The following is a 25769-nucleotide window of genomic DNA, read 5'->3' on the forward strand; positions in this document are numbered from 1 at the left end:
AGAGCAGCACGTTCACGGCTGTCAGTTCGCCTTTCGTTAGACAGTAGGGGGGCACGACCTCCTCCTCCCCCGCGATATTTATCCCTTTAAATAATAAAAGCCTAGAGGAGATCACTGTCACCGCCCCAACGTGTTTATCTGGAATGCCTACAGCATTCCTTTCAGGACTTACATCATGCATAGAGTCCAGCAGTTTAGTCAGTTGATAAAATCGCTGCCAGTTCTGGCTGGAGTTCCCTTCCCTCTTCACGATGGCCTTGCCCAGCTCCTTGATGTACGTCATCCGGATTTCTTCAAACAGAGACTGGCTCTTCAGGCCTTCCTTGGGAACTGCAACATTGATACGAACCTTTAAGACATTATAAAGCTATGAACTGTGTCACTATTTAAGTTCTCGTACATCAGGAACTATAGTGATAGGACAAGGAGTAAGAGGGGAAATTTAGGTTAGAAATATGGAAGAAATTCCTCCCTGTGAGGTGGTGAGGCCCTGGCACAGGTAGCCCAGAGCAGCTGTGGCTGCCCCATCCCTGGAAGTGTTCAAGGTCAGGTTGGAATGAGATGAGCTTTACGGTCCCCTCCAAACCAAACCAGTCTGTGTCTCTATGAAAATGACCAGACTGGACTGATTGAAATGACAGCAGAGAGAGAAGGAAAGAGCAGGAACTGGGATTGATGGCTAGCTGAACAAAAAGCACAGGACTGCTGCAAAATAAAACAAAGAAACAGAGGGAAGGGAATCAGTCCACGAAGGCAACAACATCCAGCCCTCAAAGTGCCTTGATGAAGAACCATCAGGGTTGGAGCTCCCGTGTTCTCCATGTCTGGGGAAACGTGACATTAGAAAGATTCCATAAAAATTCTGCATGCCAGCAGAAGAGCAAGGGCAGAATCACAGGATGGCTTGGCTCGGAAAGGATCTTGAAAGATCATCTAGTTCCAAGCCTCCTGACATGGATCAAGTAACGCATCCAGGCAAGGACTGACAGATTGGACAACAACCTGACTGTCCTAGCCATGAAGGAATCGGGGCACGGACAGAGCTTTTTGGAATAGGGATGGGACATCGAGATAGTGCCAGGCAGATGAGGATCTGGGGGTCAGAAACCCAAGCTGTGGGGACTCAAATCCACGTTAAGTCCCTGTACCTACATCCTCCTATGAGGATGGTCCTCCTTAAAGGCCAAGGACTAACCCGGACAAAGGAGAACATGGACTCCAGTGGTCCTTAACATCCTTCATTTGAAGCCTCTGATCACCTTGGTGAAGTGAATGGAAAGAGCTGAAGATAGGGAAGAGAAAGAGCTGAGACAAAGACAACAGAAAGCAAGAGAGGAGGACAGAGGCCATAAAGCACATTCCCTTCCTCAGAAAATTCAACCCTCACTGCACTGTCAGCATCTGAGAGATGCTGAAGTCTCTTGTCTGCCTTGCCTACACAGGAGATGAAACAAGTCAACTGTTGTTTCAGTAATTCACATGTAAAAGGTCCGTGAGCTATGTCTGTGTGTGAGTTACATGTCCAGACCCGTGTGGGATTCCTGTTTTACTCCTCCTCTTCTCTTGGAAAACTTAACACAGAAACACAATAAACCAATTAAAATTGCAAAGTTGTGGATTAAAGAGCTATACAAATTTTAGCCATTCAATTTGCAGAAGTTCCACAATGTACCACTTACACAATGTATGTACTCAACAAAATATGAAGATATATTGTCTTTCACCGTAAATCGAATGGAGAGGCCTCTCTGGGCAGCACCAGCGCCTGCCTGGCCTGGCTCCTGAATGGGCTGAATTCTGCCAGTGCTGCCTTGTCACCACTTCTGCCATGGAAATTTCTCTAAGGAAATTTCCAATTCCTGTAAGGAAAGTTGGCCTACACCACACCCAAAACACTTAAGGAATTTCTGGGAGAGATTTCAGAATCAACCAGAAAATGTTCTAAATCCGCAGTTTTGGGGAAGTTTTAAGTTCCTACAAAGCCCATGGCTGTGAGAGGCTGAAAGTTTCCTGTGAAAAGAGCCCTTGTCCCAGTTCTGGGCTTGGCAGTGAGGCTGTGCCAGGTCTTGCCAGGTTGATGGGGCACTGGGCCCTGAGGGAATGGGCCATGGCAGCCCAGTGCCCCTGCCCACACCCATCACTCACTGCCCTGCAACGTGAACAGCGCTGGGGTGCACATTCCTCCTGCTCCTATCAGGGAAAAGCCCAAAGGGAACAAAGTTCTCATTTCTTTGTAAGAATTAATGCTGTTATTTACTGGAAATATTAAAGATACGGAATGTTTACACCCTCTGTGTAATAAACTGTTTAAACTTAATAATATTTACTTTTCATCCTGTTCAAGGTCCCTTCCAACCCAAACCATCCGATGAAGATGATGAAGTACTACGCTGAAAAATCTTGACTTGCACTGCTGCTCTTGCTACTTTCAGAGTACGCAGGCACCTGTCACTGCACTGAACTAAAACCAATCTGACAAGCAGAAGCATGTCAGCAGCTCCCTCGGCCCCGTGGGACTGCAGGAATCGCCATGATGGCCGTGGGATGGGATTTCCCAGGACACACAGGCACAGGCTTTCCTGGTGTGAGGCGAGGTGCCCGGCTCACACCCACTCCCAGCACACACACATGCTCCTTGCTGGGTGAGTCCCTGGACTGCAGCCAAGCCAGGGCTGCAGCTGAGATCCTCAGGGAGCTACAGCCCCACAGAGCACAGAGAAAACAAAGTCATTGGGTAACAGTGATGTCAACAGAGGGGAAAAATAACACTGTAAAAGTTATTTACATACAGTAACCAATATTACTTATGTTGTCTCATATTAGTTTATTTCTGTATATTCTGAAAGGACTACTGTGACACCACGTTTGACCTTTCATGCAGTACAGACAGAATTTTACTAAGCTGTGACTTAACTCCAGCATATCTTACTGAAAGATAAAAATCATCATGCAGCATATTATATAAATCTATCTTACAGTATTTATTGCAAATCCACCACATACTTTTGTAGATATAAATGCCAAAAGCTGGGAATTGAGCTGTTCACCTACTTGTAGAGAGGAGAAGCAATGTCTTCATGCAGAGATACTCCTCATAGGAGACTTGAAGCCGTGAGAGCTCTCGGGCGACCATAAGCATGTGTTTGCATTGTTCATACATACATGGGAGATTCATCCTCTGCCTGAGGAATAAAAGCATACAAATTAATGACATGTCCAGGTATCTGAGAGTTCTACATCTCTGGGTTTCCAGGCTGCACTCAGAGCAGCGGGGGGTGCAGAGGCAGACGACAAGCTGTACGTGAGCCATCGCACAGCGAAATGACGCTCCGTTTTCTTGTGAGCCCACTGAGGTGATTGCCTTGGTTACACAGACAGACACCGGCCCAGCACTGCGGAACGAGGCAGCCTGACGTGCTGAATCCCAGCGCCACAAAGGGAGCCTGTCTCTACCAAGGACCGTCAGCAAGCTCTGTTATCAACAGACGTCAGCACAAACTCGACACAGAAATCGAGTTCATTCACTGTGCGACAGAGTTCTCCAAGCCTGGCAGTCCCAAAGTGTTTCATCTTTCTAAGGAAACATGATGGTGTGCTACGCTAGAGATGAGATTTCTCTAATTCTTTCAGTACTTTTGCAAAGTGCACCTGATTTAACACATACTTCCTCACTACTGACAGCAGCAACTTTCTGTAACTTCTCAATTTCTTACACTTGTATCCTCTCACGTTCATAAAGCGATGACTAGCACTGCAATTAAATGTCATTACCTTTGCAGTGTAATAATCAAGTTTCTAACCATAAATGGAAAGTCATGTTGACAACCAAAGGAAAATCTTGGAATCAGAATAATACATTATGTTTTCATATACTCTTTTTGGGTTTTTTCCCTGTTTCAATGAAACCTTGCATCAAGATGGGAACTCTTCCTTTTATTTAGTAGTACCTCATCTGACACAACAATCCCCTTTTACAGCTGGGTACTGTGAATATTGCAGAATTAGTTTTGGGTGGGAAACGAAGAACAGATTAATTCTGAAGAGTGTACAACAGATTTATGCTTTTCCATGTTTTTGTTTTGGTAAAGACAGGCAAAATAATCTGTTTCCCATGCAGTGAGTACACAATCTCTCTGCAGTGATGTCAGCACTTTATTTTTCATTAACTATGTGTCACCTTTCCTAAGTCATCACCTATTCAATATTAAAATCTACACACAGACGAAATGGGATCCCTGTGAAAGTTAGAAGTAAGATTTGGTTATGAAACTACAGTTTCTTCAAAGCTGATCAGTTTTCTGTTCTCCCTTCCTTAGCCCTGCAGGAGGAGTATGTGATGCACCCTCACAAGCATCTTAAAAAACCCTGACTGGAAAGAAGAACCACACCTTTCTCAAGATGGAAAAAACAGAGAATAATAGGAATTCCAAGGGGGTTTGAAAGACAGAAATACAAGCTATGAAACAGTAATAAACTAGAACAAGCACAAGTGTAAAACCCCACTGCTTCCAAATGGAGCTGTTGGACAATTCCTTCTGAGTGGAACAGGACACTGCCCTGTACCTATAGCCACAGTCTGTGGGCTCGCACATGAACCCAGAAACACTGGATTTATGTTACATTCCATAATCAAGGAGTAGCAGCACAAATATAAAGTGCACACAAGGTAAAGCTGCATGAAACAGGAGTAAGTGCAATGCTGGGCTGTGGGATGTTTCTCAGGGCACTTGACACAAAGCCACCATCTGGCTGCTTGGCAAACGCTGTCCTGACCCCTCTGGGCTGTATCAAAGGGCATCTCAGAGATTTCAAATTGAGTAATTTAAACACATTCTCTGACAGGGCTCAGCAGTTTTCCTCACGTAAAACTATGCCCATTTCTGGGCAGAAGGTTAAAATAAACATTATGAAATGGGTCAGCCTGTCGCTTGTTTCTGTCTGCTGTAAATTCAACCATATCCACAAGGCTGAGAATCCATAGGAAGACACACAAACTCTGGGCAGTACCAGGGCTATGCAAACTGTAGTTCCCAAAAAATGAGAGCAGGCACAGCCCCCTCCCTTCAGCGAGGTCTGAGCACACAGATGAGCTCTGCCCTGTGCCCTAGAGGCTGCGGATCTGGCTGTGTCAGAGCACGAGGAGGCTGATTCACTGCCTCATCCTAAATGCTGGCAGATGCTCTGGGAAGAGGTCCCAGCCATTCCCATCTCAGATCTCCTGGCCAGGGCACATCAGATGATCTCAGCTGCCACAGGGAACCTGCCCGAGGACAGGGCTCAGGTCATGGACACAGACTCGGAGAAGGGCAGGGCTCAGGGCTCTCTCCCTGCCTGCCCAGGATCCTGGTTCCCCTCCCTGCACAGGCCATTTACCATCTCCATGGATTAATTTACCCACAAATAGACCAGATGTAACACTTCAACTCAATGCTATATTTAGTTAATTAAAATAGACATTGTACTCAGTGAGGACACCACAAGTGCCGCCTTCTTAGCTGAAACTACCCACAGAAACACGCTGGCTCTCAAGCAGAGCTTTGGGATACTCAGGACCAGCAATCCCAGGGAAGCTGCACCCCATGGCAGTTCAGGAGCCGCTGAGCCCGGACTGAGCCGCAGGAGCTCCCCAGGGACACTGGCAGGGCAGCAGCTCAAGGCTTCTGCAATTACAGCCAGGCACATAAAAAGACTCAAAGAGGTGACTGGCAGCATTTGATCACTGTGAAGGCATCCTGCTGTAATGACTGCACATTTGAGTCCACCCTGAATCACCTCCTTGCTCTGTTAAGTATCCAATACCCCTCTGCTTTAGGGACCAGCTTCTCAAGGGGCACTGGTGGTGTTCCAGCTCAGCCCAGATCACAGAACACATGGATATACGTGTGCTTGCTCTGGGGGACGTGTGTGGATGATAAAAGCACGTGATGAGTTTTCAACACTGCTGTGAGTCACTCAGTTCAGTCAAGCCTGTGAAAGACTAAAACCCAGTAAACAGGACGCTGGTGTTCTGAACACCAGATGACACTGACTCCACAGAAGGAGTTACAAAAGAACCTTGGGGAAAAAATCTGGGGAATAAGAGAACTGACAAAACATTGCTTATAAAACTGTAATCACTGTTATTTTTCTAATCAAATACATCAATACAGCTATTCTGTAGGGCAGATGAGATTGGAAGGACAAACAAGACCATGGAAGTGACCTCACACCTCAGAGCAAGGAGCCATGATGATGAACATGCAACTGGAGTAGAAATCCCAAGACCCAGAACTTCCAGGAACTTCTTTCTCAAGTTGGGCAGCACTTCAAATGGTATTTGCTACTTGAACACAACTGTGCACTGTCACTGTGCTCACTGTAATTTTGGGCACATTGTGACATACCCAGAGGCCAAAAGCTGATCCAGTACCAGTGCCCATTCCAGCAGGGCATGTTTTGAATCACAGACTGAGGAAACAGTTATACAATACTGCAAAATCACAGGTTTAAACCATTTCCAAGTACTAAATAATGGCCTGAAACCTAAGATTTATTCAGCTGCCACATGTCTCAACAACTTGAACTGAATTCTGTGTTTTGTGTGTGAACACATATATTATCAGTTAGCATAGATATACCTCCATTAAAAAATAAATAAATTATAGGAGTACAGACATAAAAGTGAAATATTCAACACATATTCAATTTTTAGGAGAAGACTGAGCAAATGGCTAAGTTGCCATCCTAAGATTTAAGAACAGAATTTAATCCTCTTTCCCACCACAGACTGTATGAGCTACTTGATCTTGCTACTCCATGTAAGTAAACTGTAACTACACAGGATGATCCTGGCCAGGGCTGGCACAATGATAAATGCATGAAAGACTGATGCTGCTCAGATGCTTGAGCAGATACATGAAGCTAAAGAAAGTCTAATTAATCCCATAAAAAAATCAATCTTAAAAAAGTATTTTGCAGTTAGGTCCAACTGAACTACTGTTTCATTGGAGACCCTTCCACGATGGGAGTTTCTCTTCCTGAAGCGGAAGACACTGAATTGCACCAAATGTGAGGACAAGGTTTTAAAGTTCAGAAACTGAAAGAAACCCCAAAATTAAACCAGAAGTTAACTGCACTTCTCTGCAACCATGGAAGTAATTCTGCATGCTCTGGTCTGTGTTATCCCCCTGCTCCACTGTCAAATACCAACTATTACCAAATCTATCCTATGTGGCCACATTTGATCATTCAAATCCAAGGGCACTTTTTTCTTGCAGTAAAATCCAAGTGCATTTTTGCTTAAGTGCCCATGATGCCTCTCCTGTCCGGCTCAACATCCCAGCCCCAGGTGCCCTTCTCCAGCTTTCCCTGCTCCGGAACCTTCTCACGACTCCTGCAGCGGTTTTGTTGTTAGTCAATGTTTGTCACACTGAGCTCCGAGGTGCCTCTCTTTTATTGAGGGATGGGACATAAAAAGTTACGACCAGAGAGTTTTATGGAGAACCTGTAGCCCACTGGAGAAGAAACTGCAGTTCTCTCAGTCAATGTGTTTTATTGAAAACAAATGTCATTGTGATCTACAATTTATGTACCAAACTGTAACTGGAAGGAATTTAAGAATTACTGTTTGCTATAACAGGGTTACCCTTGTAGCTTTGTTTTTCAAGAATATCAACACCTGGCTGTGAAGATCTGTGGTTTTGAGTCACTAATAAAACAGCAGGAGATCTCTGATGTAAGGCAAAGTAGATGTTGCTACACTTAGTGACATCAATTATTTCAATTCCACCACACAGAGATTATTCTGCTCCAGAGACACATTCTAAGCACTTTAATAAACGTAAGTACACACATGGGCCCTCACCTGCCATCTCCTCCACACCTTTTTTCTGAAGTTATTATAAGGCAATGATTACAGTTTATAGAAGTCTGAATAAATATTTACACAGGGGGAAAAAAAAGGGAATAAATAAACATGACAAAGGAATGTAAGTGGCTGATCCCACAGAAAATGTAACAACTATTATGTTTTTTTTAAAACACAGAAAATATTTGGGAGATCTGATTCTGAAGTGCAACAGAACCAAAAATACTGTGACTCTGTCAAAACATGCCAATTGTATTGCCTCCACTGCAAGGCCATGAAACAAGAGACATGAATTAGATGCAATCACTTCACCAATCCCAAATTCCCTCTTTTCCCTCCTCTACAGCACAGTTGCTGCACAACACAAATTTGGAAAAATACAAGGATAATGATGTGTGGTGCAAGAAAAAAATACGTCCAAACATTCCACCAAATTCAACTTTGCTTGAAAATTGATAACAAAGTTCAACAAGAAAATATAAATCAGGAAGGCTGTTCCACTTGTAACCTTGTTTTTTCAGCCCTACTTTAATCAGGCTCAGAAAGAAATGTTTAAGGAATCGGGAACTCTGGGAAACTGGTAGGACCATATTGCCACTTTTATAAACTAAACAGACAGAACATTATGCAATTTGCCAAAATTTTCTCTCCATCCCTAACATATTTTTAGCTCTGACTGTGTTGGCTCTGATAACATGAATGATTCTAGTGAATGGTGCTGGAACAGTCACAATATGGAACATTTAAGCACAAACACCTCCCACAAAAACTCCTGGATATAAATACACTTAATATCTCAATCACCTTTCTTTCATTTGACTTAGTTAAAAACGCTAAGCAAGCTCCTGAAAGAAAAACAAGTTGCAAATGACAGGCAGATCTGGGATCTCTGCAATGATTTGTTACCCAGTGATTCACCCCTTGAGTGCAAACCCCAGAGATGCTGTGGCAGGTCTTACTCACTCGTTAATGATCAGATCCGGCGCAAAGCACAGGAGATTGCCATTGGATTGCTTGTAGGATCTCCAGCCTAAAGCAAAAGCCATTAGGAACATCCAGGAGTACTGCAGAAGGGTCATTTGGTCATCCAGGTGCAAATTTCGGAAACCTAGAAAAATAAAAAATTGAGGGGGGGTGGTGTCAGTTGCCGGGAAAAAAAAAAAAAGGACAAAATCTTGCATGACTTGGAAAAGGACCAGGGTTATGAGCAGCACAACTGCTGTGTTATCGGTGCATAGGCACTACAGGGAGTAAAAGGGGATGTAATATTTAAAAGTCATAATATATGTGTATGTGCTTATCTGGAACTGATGGTCAGTCAGATAGATCACAAAAGGCAACAACTGTATTTCATATACACTATAATTCACTGGGCTGCCTTCCAAAAATAACAGGGCTTGCTACTTTTCACAAGAGCGGTCCACCAGACAATAAATGGCTTAATGTAAAATTTTGTTCTTATTCCACAACAACTGTACACAGAACTTAGAAAATAAGTACTGCATTAGTTACCAGCATTAACTGCTTCTGATCTCATATGCAGCATTAACACAGCCAAGTGAACAAGGAGGAAATGGGTAAAATCTGACAACTGGTCCCTCAAACAGTCTGAAAATGCTGGCAGCTTTGGATTTACAACACTAGTTCCTATCAGATCCTGCCCACATTTAGCAGGAATCTATCGTGCCACACTGAATCATTATTAGAGCCTGAATTCAAGTTGATTTTATCTAATTTTATTAAGCATCTGACATCTAAAGAGCTCAGAACATCTAAAAAGCTGCTTCCTGAAGATGTGCCAACAGCCAGCAGCCAGTAGATGAATACAGAACAAACTTGGTTTGTCTGACAGCTTCAAACACAGCTCCTGGCTTTGGAGACAGCAGGAACAACCAGGTACTGCTTCAAAAATACGAAGGGTTTCGAAGCGATTCCAATCTTACAGGGTCAAACCTTGAATCTGTGCTCAAACCCTCCTCAGGAAAAGGTTATTTTGAAATCCCAGCGAAAGGATTTGGCAAGGAATGCTGGCGTGTTGTCAGCATGGCTGATGGGCTACAACCAGGAGCAGGATATACAATTAAATACTCATGAGGAACCACCTCAGCAAACAAAAGAAAGGAGATAACAATGATAAGAACAGTTGCTATTAATGTAGTTATTAAAGAGAAGACTGGCATTTCCATTGAGAGCATATGCTCTAACCTGAAGGGCTTGGTTAATTAGGGAAACCGTTCAACAGAGACGATGAACACAGAAGTGTTTTATAAAATGGAATCTAAATTTGGATTTGGGAATACCAGATGGTCTCCCAAAGACCTGTCCCAGAAGGAAGTGTGTGCATGTGAATCTCTCCTAGAGCAGACTGAGCTAATCCCGTGTAACTTCCCAGTGTGAACAGCCCTGACACAGAATCACCAAAGTTGGAAAAGAACTCCAAGGGCATTGAGTCCAACTTGTGACCAATCACCACTAGAACAACTAGAACACACACAAACCTCTCCAGTCACATATCTGCTGGACACAGATATATTTGAGTTTTCCAGCCTTTCTTTCTCACTGTTAATTTATTTCCTCTGCTCAAAGAGGCACTATTATGATTCATAAATCTCATTATCAGACTCTTTTTCCTTTTTTTTTTTTTTTTTTTGGCAGACCTGTTCTGTGATGTTATTTTTGGGCAACACATGCGTCATGGAGGTGTTTCTGCCAGCGTTTCTGAGAACAGGCAGGTAACAGTACTGACATGAGTGAGAGGGAGATAAACACTGGTCTTTGTTCCGTAAGAATAAACAGATCTTCAGCTACCCTTGGCCCTGGTCTCTCCCAAGACAGATGCCATGTGTTATGTCCTAGGCTGAGATCTGACATCACTTCTTCCGTGTCTAACTGTGTCTTCAGGTGGGAGCCAAAATAGCAACAAACCACCCCCGTTCCCCAGGTAAGAGTCAGTTTAACTGTGCTGCTACAGAGCTGGGGAGAAAATGAACACCTTGACTTCCACCCTGGAATTCGACACTCAAACACCTATTCCCAAGAAAAGTCAAGAAAAAACTGCAGATACGGTGAAGGGGAGTGAAAAAAGAACCATCCATGAACGCAGACCCAGAGAAGCAGCACAGCAGTGCCGGTCTGTAAAAGTCAAGAGGACTTGCTAAAAATATTCAAAAAATAATTATTTATTGCCCAGAGAAGCTGTGGCTGCCCCATCCCTGGAAGTGTTCAATGCCAGGTTGGATGAGGCTTGGAGCAACCTGGGATAGTGAAAGGTGTCCCTGCCCACAGCAGGGCATGGAGCTTTAGGGTCCCTCCTAACTCAGTTCTGTGATTCTGTGACTCTAAAAGGTGGAGATAGAGCTAATAAAAATAGTTCTCTATATTACTTTTAAAATGAACATTAAGATCCAATGGTCAAAATGTTCAAGTAAAATGAGCTCATCTGCAGTAAATACATTTCTGCATCTGCATTTTTTTCTACTTTTCTACTCCGGAAGTATTTGAGACATGAACAAGCCCAGTTATGACTAAAACTTCATCTGCACAGCTTTGAAGGAAAACAAACACGGAGTTTAAGTACAATAAGAAGACTGCACTCAGCAATTAACATATTTGTGTGTTACCTGGGATTGCCTTCGCCCACTTGACTGCAGCCACCACCTGCCGCCCTCCCAGCATGTTGAGGGTGGAGAGGATCCTCCAGCTGGTATCCCGAGTACAGCACCTCGGGCTCGATCACCTCCAGCAGCGACACCAGCGTCGGCGTCAGCTGCGGCAGCGACGCGGGGACGATGCTCTTGTTCCCGGATGCCTCGGGAGCGTCCCGTGTTCCCGTGGCACTTCCCTGCTGCAGTCCTTTGATCTTCTTCTTTGTTTTGCGAGCTAGGAAAGTTTGGGTAAGTCACAGGTGAGGTGATGGAAAGTGACCGCACCGAGATAAAAATGCAGCAGAGGAAGCGCTGCTTCCCTCCTCCCTGCAGCTGGGACCAGGCCACTGAAACCTTCACAGCATTTGTGCATAAAGTAAATAATTTCACATGAATTCTAATTAAGCCTCCATTGAAAGTAAGTTTGCTTTACATTTTAATAAAAGTCCCATTTATGTTACTGTTTCCAACTGTTCAATAATGTCCGCAGGTACCTTACAAGGCTGATCCTAAAATACAAGGCCAAATCCTACCACTGGAAATATGTGCAGGACTTTAAAAGTTCCTGAAGATATTAAGTATAGGAACCAGGCAAAAGAAAGGAAAAAGTATATTTAATGGGTAAGGAATTACTGGATCTCTTGAGCCAGGGAAAACAGGGGTTTTTTTTTTGAAAATGCTGGGCAGGAGGAGCTTTTTCTCTTGCCAGTTTCTCCTGCATATAAATCACTGCTGCGTAATTAAACCATAAAACCCATTCGCCAAATAAATGAAACATCACACAGAGATGTTAACTGTAAACTACAAAAACTTGGAGCAACAATTTTATTAGCATCTTGTCCATAATGGAGTCTCCTGCTTGGCTCTGGCTCTCCTGGATGGAGGCGGCCACACAGAACACGCTATTTAACGGAGACCAAATGAAACCAGTTCTTTCCCCGGGTGCCTCAGTTAATTAATTGATTTCTGCTCTGGAACTTCTGAGATAAATCAGTAGCCCATAAAAGCATCACGTAATGTGGTTTCACATTCAAAGTTCCTCCTGACCCATTCAGAATCTCTCAGCATCCAAAATGCACCAACCCTGCAGTGTAACAACACATGAAACTCCCTCCTGGACCCACTGGCTGTGACATGGCCTTCAGAGACCAAATGCTAAACACAAGGAATTCTCTACAGATCTTGTATAAATTTCATTTTCCCAAATATCTGTACACTGGCCACATGTGCCAAACCTGCTGTGGGGGAATAGCAACAGTTATTTCCTTGGAGCAAAGAGCTTCTTGTTATTGTCTTAATTTTGAAATGGCTGCTCCAAAATCCTTTCCACATTCTGGTGGTTTTTGCCCCATTATCCATGTTCTGAAGAGCAAATGAGCTGCTTTGACTTAAATTTAGAAGCACATGCCTTCAGCTTCCTGTAGACACCTGGATGGAGTATTTCCAGCCCAGAAAGCCTAATAAAATTATAATCAAAATAAATAGATCTGATAAGGCAAATTATTATGTAAGAATTTTTATTAGGCTGTGTTACTAGTCTTGACTTAGATATATAGCTGTAACTCAGAAAAAAAAAAGGTTGAGATAATGTATTTCTGTATAATTTATTTTCAAATATAAAAAGACCACTAATTTAACCCCAGCTCCTTAGGGCACGTTACAGGAGATAACCCCCACAGATAAACTCAGCATGGAGAGAAAAGCATCCAAAATTTTCTGTTAAAAACAAACAAAACCCTCCCAACCTCCTACAGTCTGGCATCCACCCAGGCTGCACAGGCTTCCTATTCCCTGCCCCGTGGGCAGATGGTCCTGCACCTGAGCCAGGTGGGCAATGGACCTGCCACCACCACCCCAGACAGTCAGGCACTTTCCTGCTAAACTGGGATTTATAACAAGCCCACTGCAGTTAGAGCAGGGCAGGGAATGGGATTAGAAAAAAGAAACGATCCTTCAAAAATCTGAAATAAATTCCAAGTGAAGACTGCAGAAAAAACTCATAAATTGCCAAGTTTAGCTGTAAAAAGCAGCATGAAAAGCCAAAAAAATTATGAGACAACTTTTTACAGGCATAAAACCTAACAATAAATCTTTTCTTCCAACACATCACAAAGAGAAAGGGTGCCAAGGAACACCAATTAACGGTGGGAGCGGAAATGAGAACTCAAAGAAATAAAGGCTGGAGTACAAAATATCATTATTCTGCTGTCTAAATCTCTGGTACCTGCAGCTTCGTAGTTTGATTTTTTTTCCAGGCCCCTATGCCCAAAAAAACATGGAAAAGAAAAAAGAAAGTTCTAGAAAAGGGTGATAAGCAGGGCCAAAGGGATGACTTGATGATCTTGGAGGTCTTTTTCAACCTTACTGACTCTATGATAAAAAAAGGACAATAGAAAATTAGCAAGTAATATTTTACTAGGGTAGAAGGAGCCATTTTCATCTCAGGACAGGAGCAGGTCAGAATTCTTTTATTCATTTTAAAATAATTACTCTTCTACACAATACCTAACAGTGCAATCTACTGTAGGTATTAGAAACTGAGGAACCCAAAATGTGCTGGGGCAGGTTCATAGAAGAAGTCCAGCAGCACATCAGGTGAGTGCAAGGGGCCAAAGGACTGACAGGCTGGATATTGGGATCTCTTTTGATCACTCACTGGTTTGCTATAACCATTATTTATGCACTGAGGATGCAGCAGGGGATTTGTCAAAAAGAAATTACTGTCTAAAAAGTATGCAAATTTAATTCTCTTTTAAACAACAGTAATTTCTGAACTGTGACCCTAAAATAGACAAGATAAAAGAAACTGCTTCTTAGTCTCTGCTGCACTTTATGCTGCCTCCCCATTTGCTTTTCTGCATGACCTATTCCCCATCTGTTCAGATCTGTCCCATAAATCCTTGTTTTAGGGTGTTTTTCACCCTTTCACACTACTCCAAGTTCTTCCATTTTTGTGTTGCTGAGTTTCAAGACTCCTTTTCCCTCTCAGACATAAAAACTTCACCCCCCCGCCTTCTCCAGCAACTTATATAACAATCTCCATCCTCCAAAACCTCACTATTCTCTAGGATTCTCTGTGCCAAAATTGAGACAAACTACACTGGAAGGGATCCAACCTACATGCAGAGAAGTGGCAAATATCCGATGTCGTTCCATTTGATTTTCTTTGCTGCAGAGGGGTCACTCAACATGTCAAGGCTAGGCTGGACAGGGCTTGGAGCAACTGGAAGTGTCCCTGCCCATGGCAGGGAGTAGAACTGGATGAGCTTTAAGTCCCTCCTAACCCAAACCATTCTGTGATTCTCTGATTCTGTGACCTGGAGCCTGACACAGCGATATTGGTGTCTACTTAAACTGATGCAGGAAGGGAAAGGCTTACTATGAGAGTACTATATCTTAGTATCAGAACACTATACCTAATAAAGAGAAAAATTAGAAACAAGCCTTAAACCAAAACTCATTCTTTTCCACCTCAAAGCAAAAACTCTGGGGTTTTGCATCATTTAAACTGTCTTCAGTCTTTGCTGTTCCCTGTCCTTGCTCCTGGCCACACCAGCCCCAGCAAGGCAGTGACCTGTCCCGAGTGGGTACCCAGAGCAGGCTCTGATCTCTGAAGTGTAAGGTCCAGCCCACTGGGAGTGCCCAAAACCTAAATCCAGCTCCGGGGAGACACTCACTGATGACTTCATGTGCTTTAGCGATTTATTTTAGAACCCACTATTGTAGATCTTGGCTGTACCTTCCCATCCTGCACACGGATCATGGTAACACCTCAACAAACAGAGCAGCAACATCCCTTCCTCCAGCAAATCTCCATCCTGAAGGAGAGGATGTGCCTGTAAGTGGGTCACAGAGCATTTCAGACCCTCGGCTTTGTTCCCTCTGCTCTGAAGGAAGGGGCAGGTAGAAGCACCTGCAGCACAGAAAACCTTGTGCTGTGTCCTGCTGAAGGAGGTTGGAAGCAGAGGAGGAAGAAAGGACGTGCTAACATGGACTCCAGTATGTGCTTCATCTATCTCTTTAACTTAATTCACCACTTACATCTTACCAAAGGATATTATCACTGACTGAAATGGAATTCTGTTCATCCTTGGGAGCTGACAAATATCTTTTTGACATTTTCATTTTATCTGACAATTTTCATTATACAAGTACCACACGGATAACTGCGTTAGGAAGTACTGTGTTAATCTCTACTGCTCAGGGAAAAATAGCAAGCATAAAATGTAGCTGACACTAATAAAAGTGTTTTATGCCATTTTACAACTGCTGCTAAATCCTTAGTTGACATGGCCTTCAGATTCTCATAAGCCATTGAGGACTCAGCAGAGAACAACTATGTACTGGTACGTTAAATTTATTTACTTAACTGACCTTTTCTAGAGAGATTTTGACAGGTATTGAGGAAGAATCCACAGCATCAATAAAAATACTTCCATTTTCTTCAGTTTGAAGATATAATCACCACTTCTGCCCCTCTCCTCTGTGATTTCAGTGTCAAGTCACTCTCCCGAGTGAGGACGGGCAGACAGCATATCTCCCTACAGGTGTTTAATTTCCCTCCAGGTGTTCCCCAAGAACTCTCCTGTCTCAGATTCCATGAAAAAGCAACGAGATATGTATGTGCTGACAGGAACAAAAAATAACCCTAGCTTGTGTGTATGACTCACTTCTACTGAACACACCGACAGACAGAGCAACTGAGCACAGAAAGGAGAAATAACACAATAACCTCCTGCCTCTCATTAAAATGCTCATGAAATGCAGCCAGTTGCTTTTAACATATTAAAGTGCTGCTGCAATCGTTGCTTCATAAGCAGCCTGGCCTTTATTGGGTAGGATTCCAACCCAAAGCAGGGATGTGGACACACGGTTACCTTCAAGGTTCATGCCAGCCTGCAGACATTTCCGGTAGCGACACGCCGGGCAGTTTTTCCTCCGGATTTTGTCAATAATGCAGTCGTTCCTCCCAGCACACAGGTAGTTGTGCTGCCCTGTGTGCACAAAAACAAAACAACCATAAGCTCCCTGAGTAGATCAGTAGTTGAAGCCATTCATCCTTTCAGTCATTAAGGGTCTGGAGACGATGTAAGACCTTTACCTACTGCACTGTATGTCTTGCAAAAATATCAATATACATCTGATTTCATGTATCCAAACAGATTTCTCATAATTAGACCCTGAAGCCAATAAATTTAGTTCAAAATCCTATTTTTAATTTGTTAGTATCAGGCAACTTCTATTTTTAAAACTGTTTTCCCCTTACATTTACCAAATCTTTCTTCAACAGCAGGTTTCCCATTTCTCTAAATAGTTTGACAAGAGATACAAATAACATTCACAAACATATCTTGAGAATACACTTGGAAAGATTTCTACAGAGAACAGACACAGCTTCATCAGTCTGAAAGTCATGAAACTTTCTCCTTGTTTAACTTTGCAGCCTGACCCAGCCAAACCAAGTTCTCTGACATTTTTCCGGATTCACAGATTTAGAGTAAAAGTGACCCTAAAAACACAACTTGAACTACAGAAATTAAGTAACTATTTCTTAGTTGTTAAAAGCATGGCACCAGAAGTGTATATATTCTTAGTTATTTGAATTATATGACCAAATTCCTCAATATAACTTATTAAGGGAAAGGTATTACTAAAGGATAGATCCTTCTCCCAGAGAGGGATCAGGAAATATGTTTCTTCAGAGGGCAGAAAGCTGCAGCCTGGGCTTTTACACCATATTGCAAAGTTGTGACAGCACAATATTGTGAGAAACATATTTTCCAAATACAGAGCTATTAACAACAGAGTTCAAGAGTCTTCTCACAGTAAAACAGCCTGGGTAAGGGATTTGTTTCAAGTCAGCTGTGAAAATTATGGGCACGCAGAGTCCATTCCTATGGCTTTGGTCAAACTTATCCCATGAAGTGTCTCACGTTGATATTCCAAGGAAGCTCTGAACATTTTTCTGAATGAACTCTCACACCTCTTCTGTTTGGGGAAGAGGAGCCTTCCTGACCCTTGTGTAATCTTTGTGTTTAATCAACTTAGACAACAGATCCAGGACTCATCATTCTGTTTGCCATTAGCACCCTAATACATATAAACAAATATATCTGTGCACACACATGAAATATAAACTGATGACAATTTGTCAGCACTGCAGAGGAGCAGAGACCACAATTCCCTGTCTCTCAAAGATGTTTGATGAGACCACAGTTTCACCCAACAATACAGATACTTCAGGTGAAGATTTTCCTGAGCAGTTGTTGCATTTTATTCCGAACAAAGGGGCTCCTCTCCATGAAGGTTTGGTTTCTTCTGTTCACTTCTCACCATTCTTGCCTTTTCTGGGGGCAAGCTACACTATTTCTTTGACTTACATTATATTAAAGCCTTCTTGCCACGTGAATATCTCGTGGGAAAATGAAGGGAAATTGATCTCCACGCCTGAGTGCTGCCCAGAGGACGTGCCAAAGCAACTCGCTTCGGTTCTCCTCATTGCTCAAAACCCAAAGATACTTCACAAATACTCTGGTAAAAACCAGCAGTGAGCCAATGGAGATGTTTCCAAGGGGATTTGGGGCACACTGGGGCATTTTACAGAGAGGTTGGCTATTCCACAATGCCTGCAGCAGCCGTCGGTGTCGGGGGCTCTGATGCTCTATGGCACTGAACGACTCCTTGCTTGTTTGAGCACATCAGCCCTATAAAAAGGTTAGAAATTGCAGACAAAGGACTTTGGAAGATGGAATTAAAACTGCTGATGAACAGGACTGGAGCACAGCAGGAAGGAGAGGTGTTGGGGGAATCTGCAGTGGAGGGAGGTGTGAGGATCTGCTCCAAGGCGACGAAGCGGACGTGGGAGGAGCGGTGAAAATCCAGGTTGGTGTATTGGGATAACACGTTGGGAGGTGAACAGGGCTGGTTCTGCGACAGGAGAAACTCGATCACGAGGGCTCTAGACTCTGAAACACCATGAAAATCAGAGCTAAAACAAGATCTCTGGCCTCTCTGGGTTCCTGAAGGCCTGTTTGTGTGAAGAACTGTGCATAAATATACAGTTGCTGTCCCACCTTCATCCTCCCTCTTCTCTAGTTCTATTCTATGCTGAAAGGAATACACTTTACATGGACTTTCTAGACACTGACACTTTCAGTTTCTGTGATTATTTCTGTCACAGTCCACAGGCCTGGAGACAAAGGTGGAAAAAAGGGTTTTGGCTAAAGGCTGGATAACCAGTGTGCAGAGTCAGCTTGATCTGAATACTAACAGGTGCCTGGCAGCTACTAATAAAAAGGATATTGCAGAAACAAATTCCTTTCACATGTGTTCCTAATAAAAAAAAATGCCTATAAAAGACAAGAGCAAATTATTTGTTCCTTAAAGTAAAGACTAAGACTAACAGATCCTGGAAGGGCTCCTGAAAATATCCATGATATCTCATGGAAGGATTAAGGGTGCTTAATCCTTCCCGCTATGGTCCAGTTCACAAGGTGGTAACCAGTAAAAGGTTGGACCCTATGATGTTGGAGGGCTTTTCCAACCTAAACGATTCTGTGATCCTGTGAAGGGTGGGATAATTTGTGGAACAACAAAAATGGAAGCAGAATAAGCCTTGAGGATCTAATTGCCATTTTTCAGCCACAAGCTTGCTTACATTTTATACCAATACAGTTGACATATGATGAGTCAAGTTGCATCACTGATCAGAAGGAATCACTGCGTTGCTTCTTTCCTGTATCAATACTTCTCTGATTTATTTAAGCTTGAGAACAGGTAAAACCATGGCTATGCCACACATTCAGCTGCCATGTAATATATCTCCTGAGGGATCTCCAGTGACCTGATTTTAATCAAAGGTACAGATGATTATTTGCCTTAAATAAAGTGCTTTGCACTTGAGCTCCCATTGCCTCGTTATACTTCAGAACAGCTTCAGCTCCCCCAGGGCCGACATCCCTCCCCTTGTGACAGGCAAAAACTGTCATGTGAACTTGACTTTCCCAAATCCCTCTGAGAGCTCCCCAGAGCTCCCCATGGCATCCACTGAGCTGGGAACTGGGGAAAAGTGCTGCTTCTAAAGACTGAATGATGTCTTGTCTTTATCAAACAGCCTTCTCTCTTCTCCAGATATCCCAGATAACCAAAATGTCAGCACAAAATGAGTCTGGTGCACGAGGAAGGCACAAGACATGAAACCCTGGAGGGTGTAACTAATAATGACGTTCTTATTCAGAACTCAGGAATCACTATCCTTTAAGAGACACTGGGAATATGCTCCAACTTAACTGCATCTGATATTGAAGCCAAGAGTCACACCCTGAGGTACAGCCTAGTCTGTTACAAAATAGCTACTGATGCAGCCCCAAAATCACTGAGCCCTTATTCACATTTAGTTTTTCATCATCTCTAGTTTCTACATTGATTTTCTCCCTGTGATTAGTCAGAAATCTTAATCCTCCAAAACCACACACACATCCCTGCTACCCAGATACCTGCAACTCACACAGGGACATGGATGCAGTTCAACCAACAGTGCTTACAAGAAAAACTGCAAAATACCACAACCTCACACACAACAGATTTACCAATCTTCTATACAAACCAGCTAACCTTCAAATGAAAAATCACAAACTTTACAAACCTAATGCACACAGACAAATATCTGTATAAAAATGGGACAAATAAACAAAAACAACAGTGAAAGAACATGAAACAGACAAAAGCCAAGACAACAATAAATCCTTTTACATGGAGTGAATGGGAGCATTTTATCAGTGTGAATGGAATCCACGCTTCAGATAATGCACCATTATCAATGTGATTTACTATGACAAGATCAGTGATCTAATGGTTTGAACGTGGATGATACGTGCAGGGATTTCACATCTTTAAACAGCAAACTCCTCAAAGCATGGCCTACCTTCCACTGCCCTTTTGAAGAACACTTTGCAGCTGCCACATGTCAGAACACCGTAATGGCACCCGGAGGCCTCGTCGGAGCACACCAGACAGAGCTTGGGAGGTGGTCCCGTAGTTGCTGAGGTTGTGGATGGAGAGGAGCTTACATCTGATCTCATTCCAGGGCTGAAACAAAGCAGAAAAGTACTTCATTAAGATCTACGGGATAGAGGCAAACACAACGTTGGTACCTGCAGAAATGGCTTGTCCTCATCCTCCAGTGGGACAGTTCTGCACACAAAGTGCACCAGACTCCGAATGAGTTAAACAAGAAATTCTGTAAAACCTAAGGAAAACTGTATGGATTTTTCATGGCCTATTTGGCTGGGTCAAGATTCCTTCCCTTACACATTTCTGAAGCCAAGTTTCTTGCACAATTATCCCAGCCTTTAAAATTGACTCTTAAAACACGTTCTTACTCCATCTTGTTTCCATTACTGTCACATTCCCCGCAGTCTGCATAAGGGCTCCGCTTCCAGCACCATCATCGAGTTTTCTACTGGGATCCTGTTATGCAAGAAACTGTGCAAGTTGGGCCATATACTGATAAATATTCACAGTAACAAGTGATCGCTTCACCCCAGCAGTTTAGGAGAAGAATATATATACATTCCTAACATCAGGGCCTGGTTTTCCAATGTACACACAGCCCAGCTACAAACGAAGGGTTAGTTCGTTAAGAAAAAAAATAAATCCCCGTTAGAACAACAAACATTCCACCGTAATCACCCTGGAGCTGCTCCTAATCCTCAGGGCTGAGCCAGCAGTGCTGGGCCAGAGTTCAGAGGTTGATCTTATTGAGCTACAGCCCCAACCACAGCACTGCCTGCCGGAGGCTGCCCCACACCTCCTGTAAAGCCCAGCTTGTTGAGTTTATCCACCTCAACGTGAGGACCAACTTCTTTCCATGGAGGGTGGCAAAGCACTGGATCAGCTGCCTAGGGAAGGAGCGGAGTCTCCCTCTCTGGAGGCATTCCAAACCCACCTGGACACATTCCTGTGTCACCTGTCCCAGGTGACCCTGCCTTGGCAGGGTTGTTGGCCTGGATAATCTCCAGAGGTCCCTTCCAACCCCAACCATTCTGTGATTCTGTCATTTCCAACAGAGTTTTAAACTCCTAAAATGCAATTTCTATACTGTCTGCTTCACTTAAAATGCTTTTCACAGAAAATCCTGTTCCCCAGGGTTCCAGCCACTCTCCAGTTGAAGCTAGAAAAATGACACTTTTTTAAAGACTTTGGTGCCTTTCCTTGGAAACTCTCCAGACCATCCACGTTCTCCAGTGTGGGCTTAACATTCGTATGTGGGCTAGCTTTTGCATGGAAAATTCCTTTTCCTCTCCTCAAGAAAGTCTGACCAGATTTGGTCACACATTTCAAAAACCCCACAGATCTCAAACATTCACGCAAACCTTAAATTCCAGCCCAAATTAGAACACTTCAACACCTGGGAGGCTCTGCTTTTGAACAGGTCCATGCGTCCCATCCCCACAGTACCTGAGAAATGGCCCATCTAGCAATTCAAAGGACTTTGCCATCTTGTTTGTTCTTTCCAAGAGGGATTTAGGCAATAAAAAGACAAGGAAAAGGAATGCTCCCACTCAAATACAGAGCGATCAAAGTCAAACCAGAATAAACGTGTCAATGAAGTCCTCACTTTGACAAAAATGGAATCAGAGGGCAGAGAAAAGTGAAAATTACTTGGGTTAGGGGAAAAACTGTGAGAGCACTGGCAGGCAAAGACCTAGGGTACATACAGATCCCCCTAAAAACAGTGTCTGAGCTGGGGGAGGAGCTGAGCTGTGTCTCAGTCAGAGTAGAAAGAAGGCTGAGCAGAAAAGAAAACACTGGACAGGGACACAGCAACAGCTCCAATATCCTAGAAGAGCAGTGGGAAGAAGAGAGTAGGACAAGGGTGGTGCAAAGGCCTCAGCAGGAAAGGCTGGCAGTGGGAATAAAGGAGAATGAGTGAGCCTTGAGGAAAAAGGGAAGAAAAAGGCCTCTCTTTTCCCAAAGGAAAGAAGGCTTCTTTCCAGAACTTGGAATGGAGCTCAGATCTGTCACATTGCTCCTCTGCATTCAGAAAATATTTGTGGAATGCTGCAGCACTTCTCCTCTATTACTCTACCAAGAGGCTGACAACCACCATCAGCATGTCTGTCAGCTCACTGATGGACTGTATCCCTGTTCATGAGCCATGGGATGGCGTTGCTGGGTTTTCCAATTAATTTGTCTTCTTTTAAAGAACAGAAAGATCTAATAAAACCCTACGGTTGCACAATCCAACCCTCAGCATCCAAGCCATGGTGGAATGTAATTCAACCCAGTTCCCTCTATTTGATGTCCTTACAAACATGCATCTTTAATTACACACTCATCCTGATTTGTACCCAGCACGTCTGCCTTCCTCAAGTGCAGAGACCTCTAGGAATGAACACTGTAAGGATGGAGGTTTGCTTTCTTTCATGTGATACATACACTACTTGCTTCTTTCGTGTGTTTCCTCCCCCATCACCGCTTACTGATCCATTTGGAAAAAGGAATTGAATTGTTTCTTCACTTTGTGGTGTCCTATGCAAAAAATCCCAACTAAAAAACCCCAACACCTACCCCAAAACCAAACAACCCCCCTTCCACAATCAGTAATCACTGGTCAGTCAGGAGCTACTCTAAGATGACTTATTTTCTCTTAAGTTTTAGGCCCAGTAGCTCCTTTTCTTAGAATAAAAATCTCAGACTAAGCGTTGAAGTATAGGCTGGGAGCCTGTGAGTTTAAATAAGGAATATATAACTTGAAAACTTTGCTTCACTAAAACGATTAAAAGCAGAATAAGATGGAAACATCTTTCTAGGTATAATTTTGAAGACAGCTAATTTAGATACAAAAATAAAACCCTTTATACCTCTCAAATTTCTGACAAAAGCATTTTAAAGGAAACATTCATCAGCTGTCAGGGAAACCATGGCAGTGCCAAACATATTCCAATGAAACTTTTCAATCACCTTTAATTTTTAAACAGGGCTTATTTTCTGTACCAGCACCAAAGAAAATGTAATATGAGAAAGAAAACAGATTATATGACTTAGAAAACTAAAAATAAATGATTACATTGATTAATAAAGCAGTAGTCAGCAATCTAATCCGGGCTCCTGGCATATCTTCCCAGCCTGGCTGTATCAGATAAGGGCAATATTTACTAACCATGTGGAGAACTGCCAGCCACCAACAGCCCCTGGTTGTAAAACACAACCAGGAGGAATTACAGTGCACAAGGGCTCCTGCAAGAGCCACAACTAACTAGAGCAATGTTTAATACAAGTATTTTACTAATAAAGTTATATGCAGTAAAAGACAAACAACCACTTCCTAAGGAAGAGGTAAGACAGGGAAATTACACTCTGAGATAATATAATAGAAAAGCTACCTTGCAGTATTTGCAGACATGGTTTTAAATGCAACAAAAACCTACCAAACTATCAGTCTTATCTAAATTAAAATAGTCAAGCACGATAGATGAGAGAGGGGAAAAACCTCCCAATTTTAAGGGTTCCAACTTTGCAAAAACTTTGATGAAATTTTACTTTGAGAGGCAAGGTGTTATTTGTGATGTGGGTTCCATTCCCACGTACTTTCAAAACTATTTATATACAATCTGATTTTATTTATTTGTATAGATGTAGTTATCATTTCCAGTCAAGGAAACATATGGGGGCAAAATGGAAAGCCTTAACAAAGTGGTTAAAATGGAAAACCTTAACGAAGATGCAGCCCTGGTAACCAGCTCTGCAGAAATCAAGTTGTTTAACTAAAGCCATTTTGGTGTTAATCATTCACCAGAGACTTTCAAACCCAGCTCAAGGGTCAAACTGCACTAAAGCCAGGTGTGGTAATGTTTATGGTGGTGGGAGGCTTTCCTGTCTCGGGGTCTCCATTCCCACAGGTCCCTCATCTTCCCCCATGGGACAGTCCCAGGGCCAGGCGAGTCGGTCACTCCAGCACCTCAGTCCCTGGCCAGGCTGTGACAGCCAAGACAGAAGGGACAGGGACCACCACACTCCCTTCCTGCTACTCTGCATTAATAAAAGGAAAGTCACAGAACTACTGAAGCTTCAAGATTAGGTTTAAATTAGATGTTGGGAAGATATTCTTCGCTGTGAGGGTGGTGAGGCCCTCCACAGGTTGCCCAGAGAAGCTGTGGTTGCCTCATCCCTGGAAGTGTTCAAGGCCAGGCTGGATGGGGCTTGGAGCAATGTGGTTCAATGGAAGGTGTCCCTGATCACGGCAGGGGGTGAAACAGGATAAGCTTTAAGCTCCCTTCCATCCCAAACCATTCTGGGATTCCATGATTCTACAGAAAGCAACTCCAGCGAGCTAGACCAAAATCACCGGTCATTTACAGTCTAGAACCTGCAACTCTTTTTACCACCACACGAAAGCTTGGGATAATCAGCCTGGATCACATTCTGCCCAAAATGTGCCCTGCCTGAGCACAGTTCTGGTGAAGGGTAAAGTCTTCTTAAAAATGTGAATTAAATTAGCACCAACAACAACTTATAAGTGTGCAACAGAAAGAGGACTTGGTTAAAAACAGTCTGCATTTAAGGAAAAAGGCTGCAAGCTGCAGAGCAGGAGCAGCAGCAGCTCAGGAAATCTGGAGGCTGCCAGTCAGCTTAGCAATTGTCACCCTTAACAAAAAGAACTTCAGGGAAAATGCATAATGGAAGGTTTTTTCAGAGTTAGAGACTACTAAAATATACCCTGGTGCTGTCAGAAATTACAAACCTGGAATATCTGCAACTGGCTCCTACACACCTGTAAGAAAATGCTGTTCATGCTCAAGTGCCACCTCCAAGGAAAACAATGAATGCAGCATGCCTAGGATGGGCAGAAACAGCTCAGAATTTTACTATATTTATTTTGACTAGGCTTTTGATACGGCTATTCATTTTACTCCTATTTCTAATCCAGTGTTTCAAATCTCTGAGTTTCCTTCAGTCCTGATACACCCAGACCCCAAAACACAGCTCACTGCACGTCCTGGCTCTGCAGCACAACTCACCTCAGGAGTGAACATACTCTTAAAAGGCAGTTACTTATTGGTGTAAGTGGTATCACCAAACTAAGAGTAAAGAAACCATTTTCAATGTCATTGCCAGCTGGGCCTCCTCCTTATCTTCCAGCAATGAGAACAATGTAAACACTCGGCTGCGGACACCAACTGATTACATTTTTTGAATTGCTTATTTATTTCTTCATTAACTAGAGAAACTATTAATTATTATTTATATCCACTTAGGCAGGAAAGTAGTTTTCAGTT

At 43.1% G+C, this 25769-nt stretch overlaps 1 protein-coding gene across 1 annotated transcript in view; it reads right to left on the reverse strand.

The window, feature by feature from the left end:
• Nucleotides 1-25769, reverse strand: part of NR3C1 (nuclear receptor subfamily 3 group C member 1) — a 64751-nt gene that overhangs the window by 5015 nt on the left and 33967 nt on the right. The window contains 7 exon segments of the mRNA XM_027718520.2: nt 173-330; nt 3052-3182; nt 8810-8954; nt 11467-11549; nt 11551-11725; nt 16368-16484; nt 20414-20577. Coding sequence (XP_027574321.2) covers nt 173-330; nt 3052-3182; nt 8810-8954; nt 11467-11549; nt 11551-11725; nt 16368-16484; nt 20414-20577 — 973 coding nt within the window.

Source organism: Pipra filicauda, unplaced genomic scaffold (assembly GCF_003945595.2).
Source record: "Pipra filicauda isolate LSUMZ 115617 unplaced genomic scaffold, ASM394559v2 scaffold3_size10097308_pilon, whole genome shotgun sequence".
Classification (NCBI taxonomy): domain Eukaryota; kingdom Metazoa; phylum Chordata; class Aves; order Passeriformes; family Pipridae; genus Pipra; species Pipra filicauda.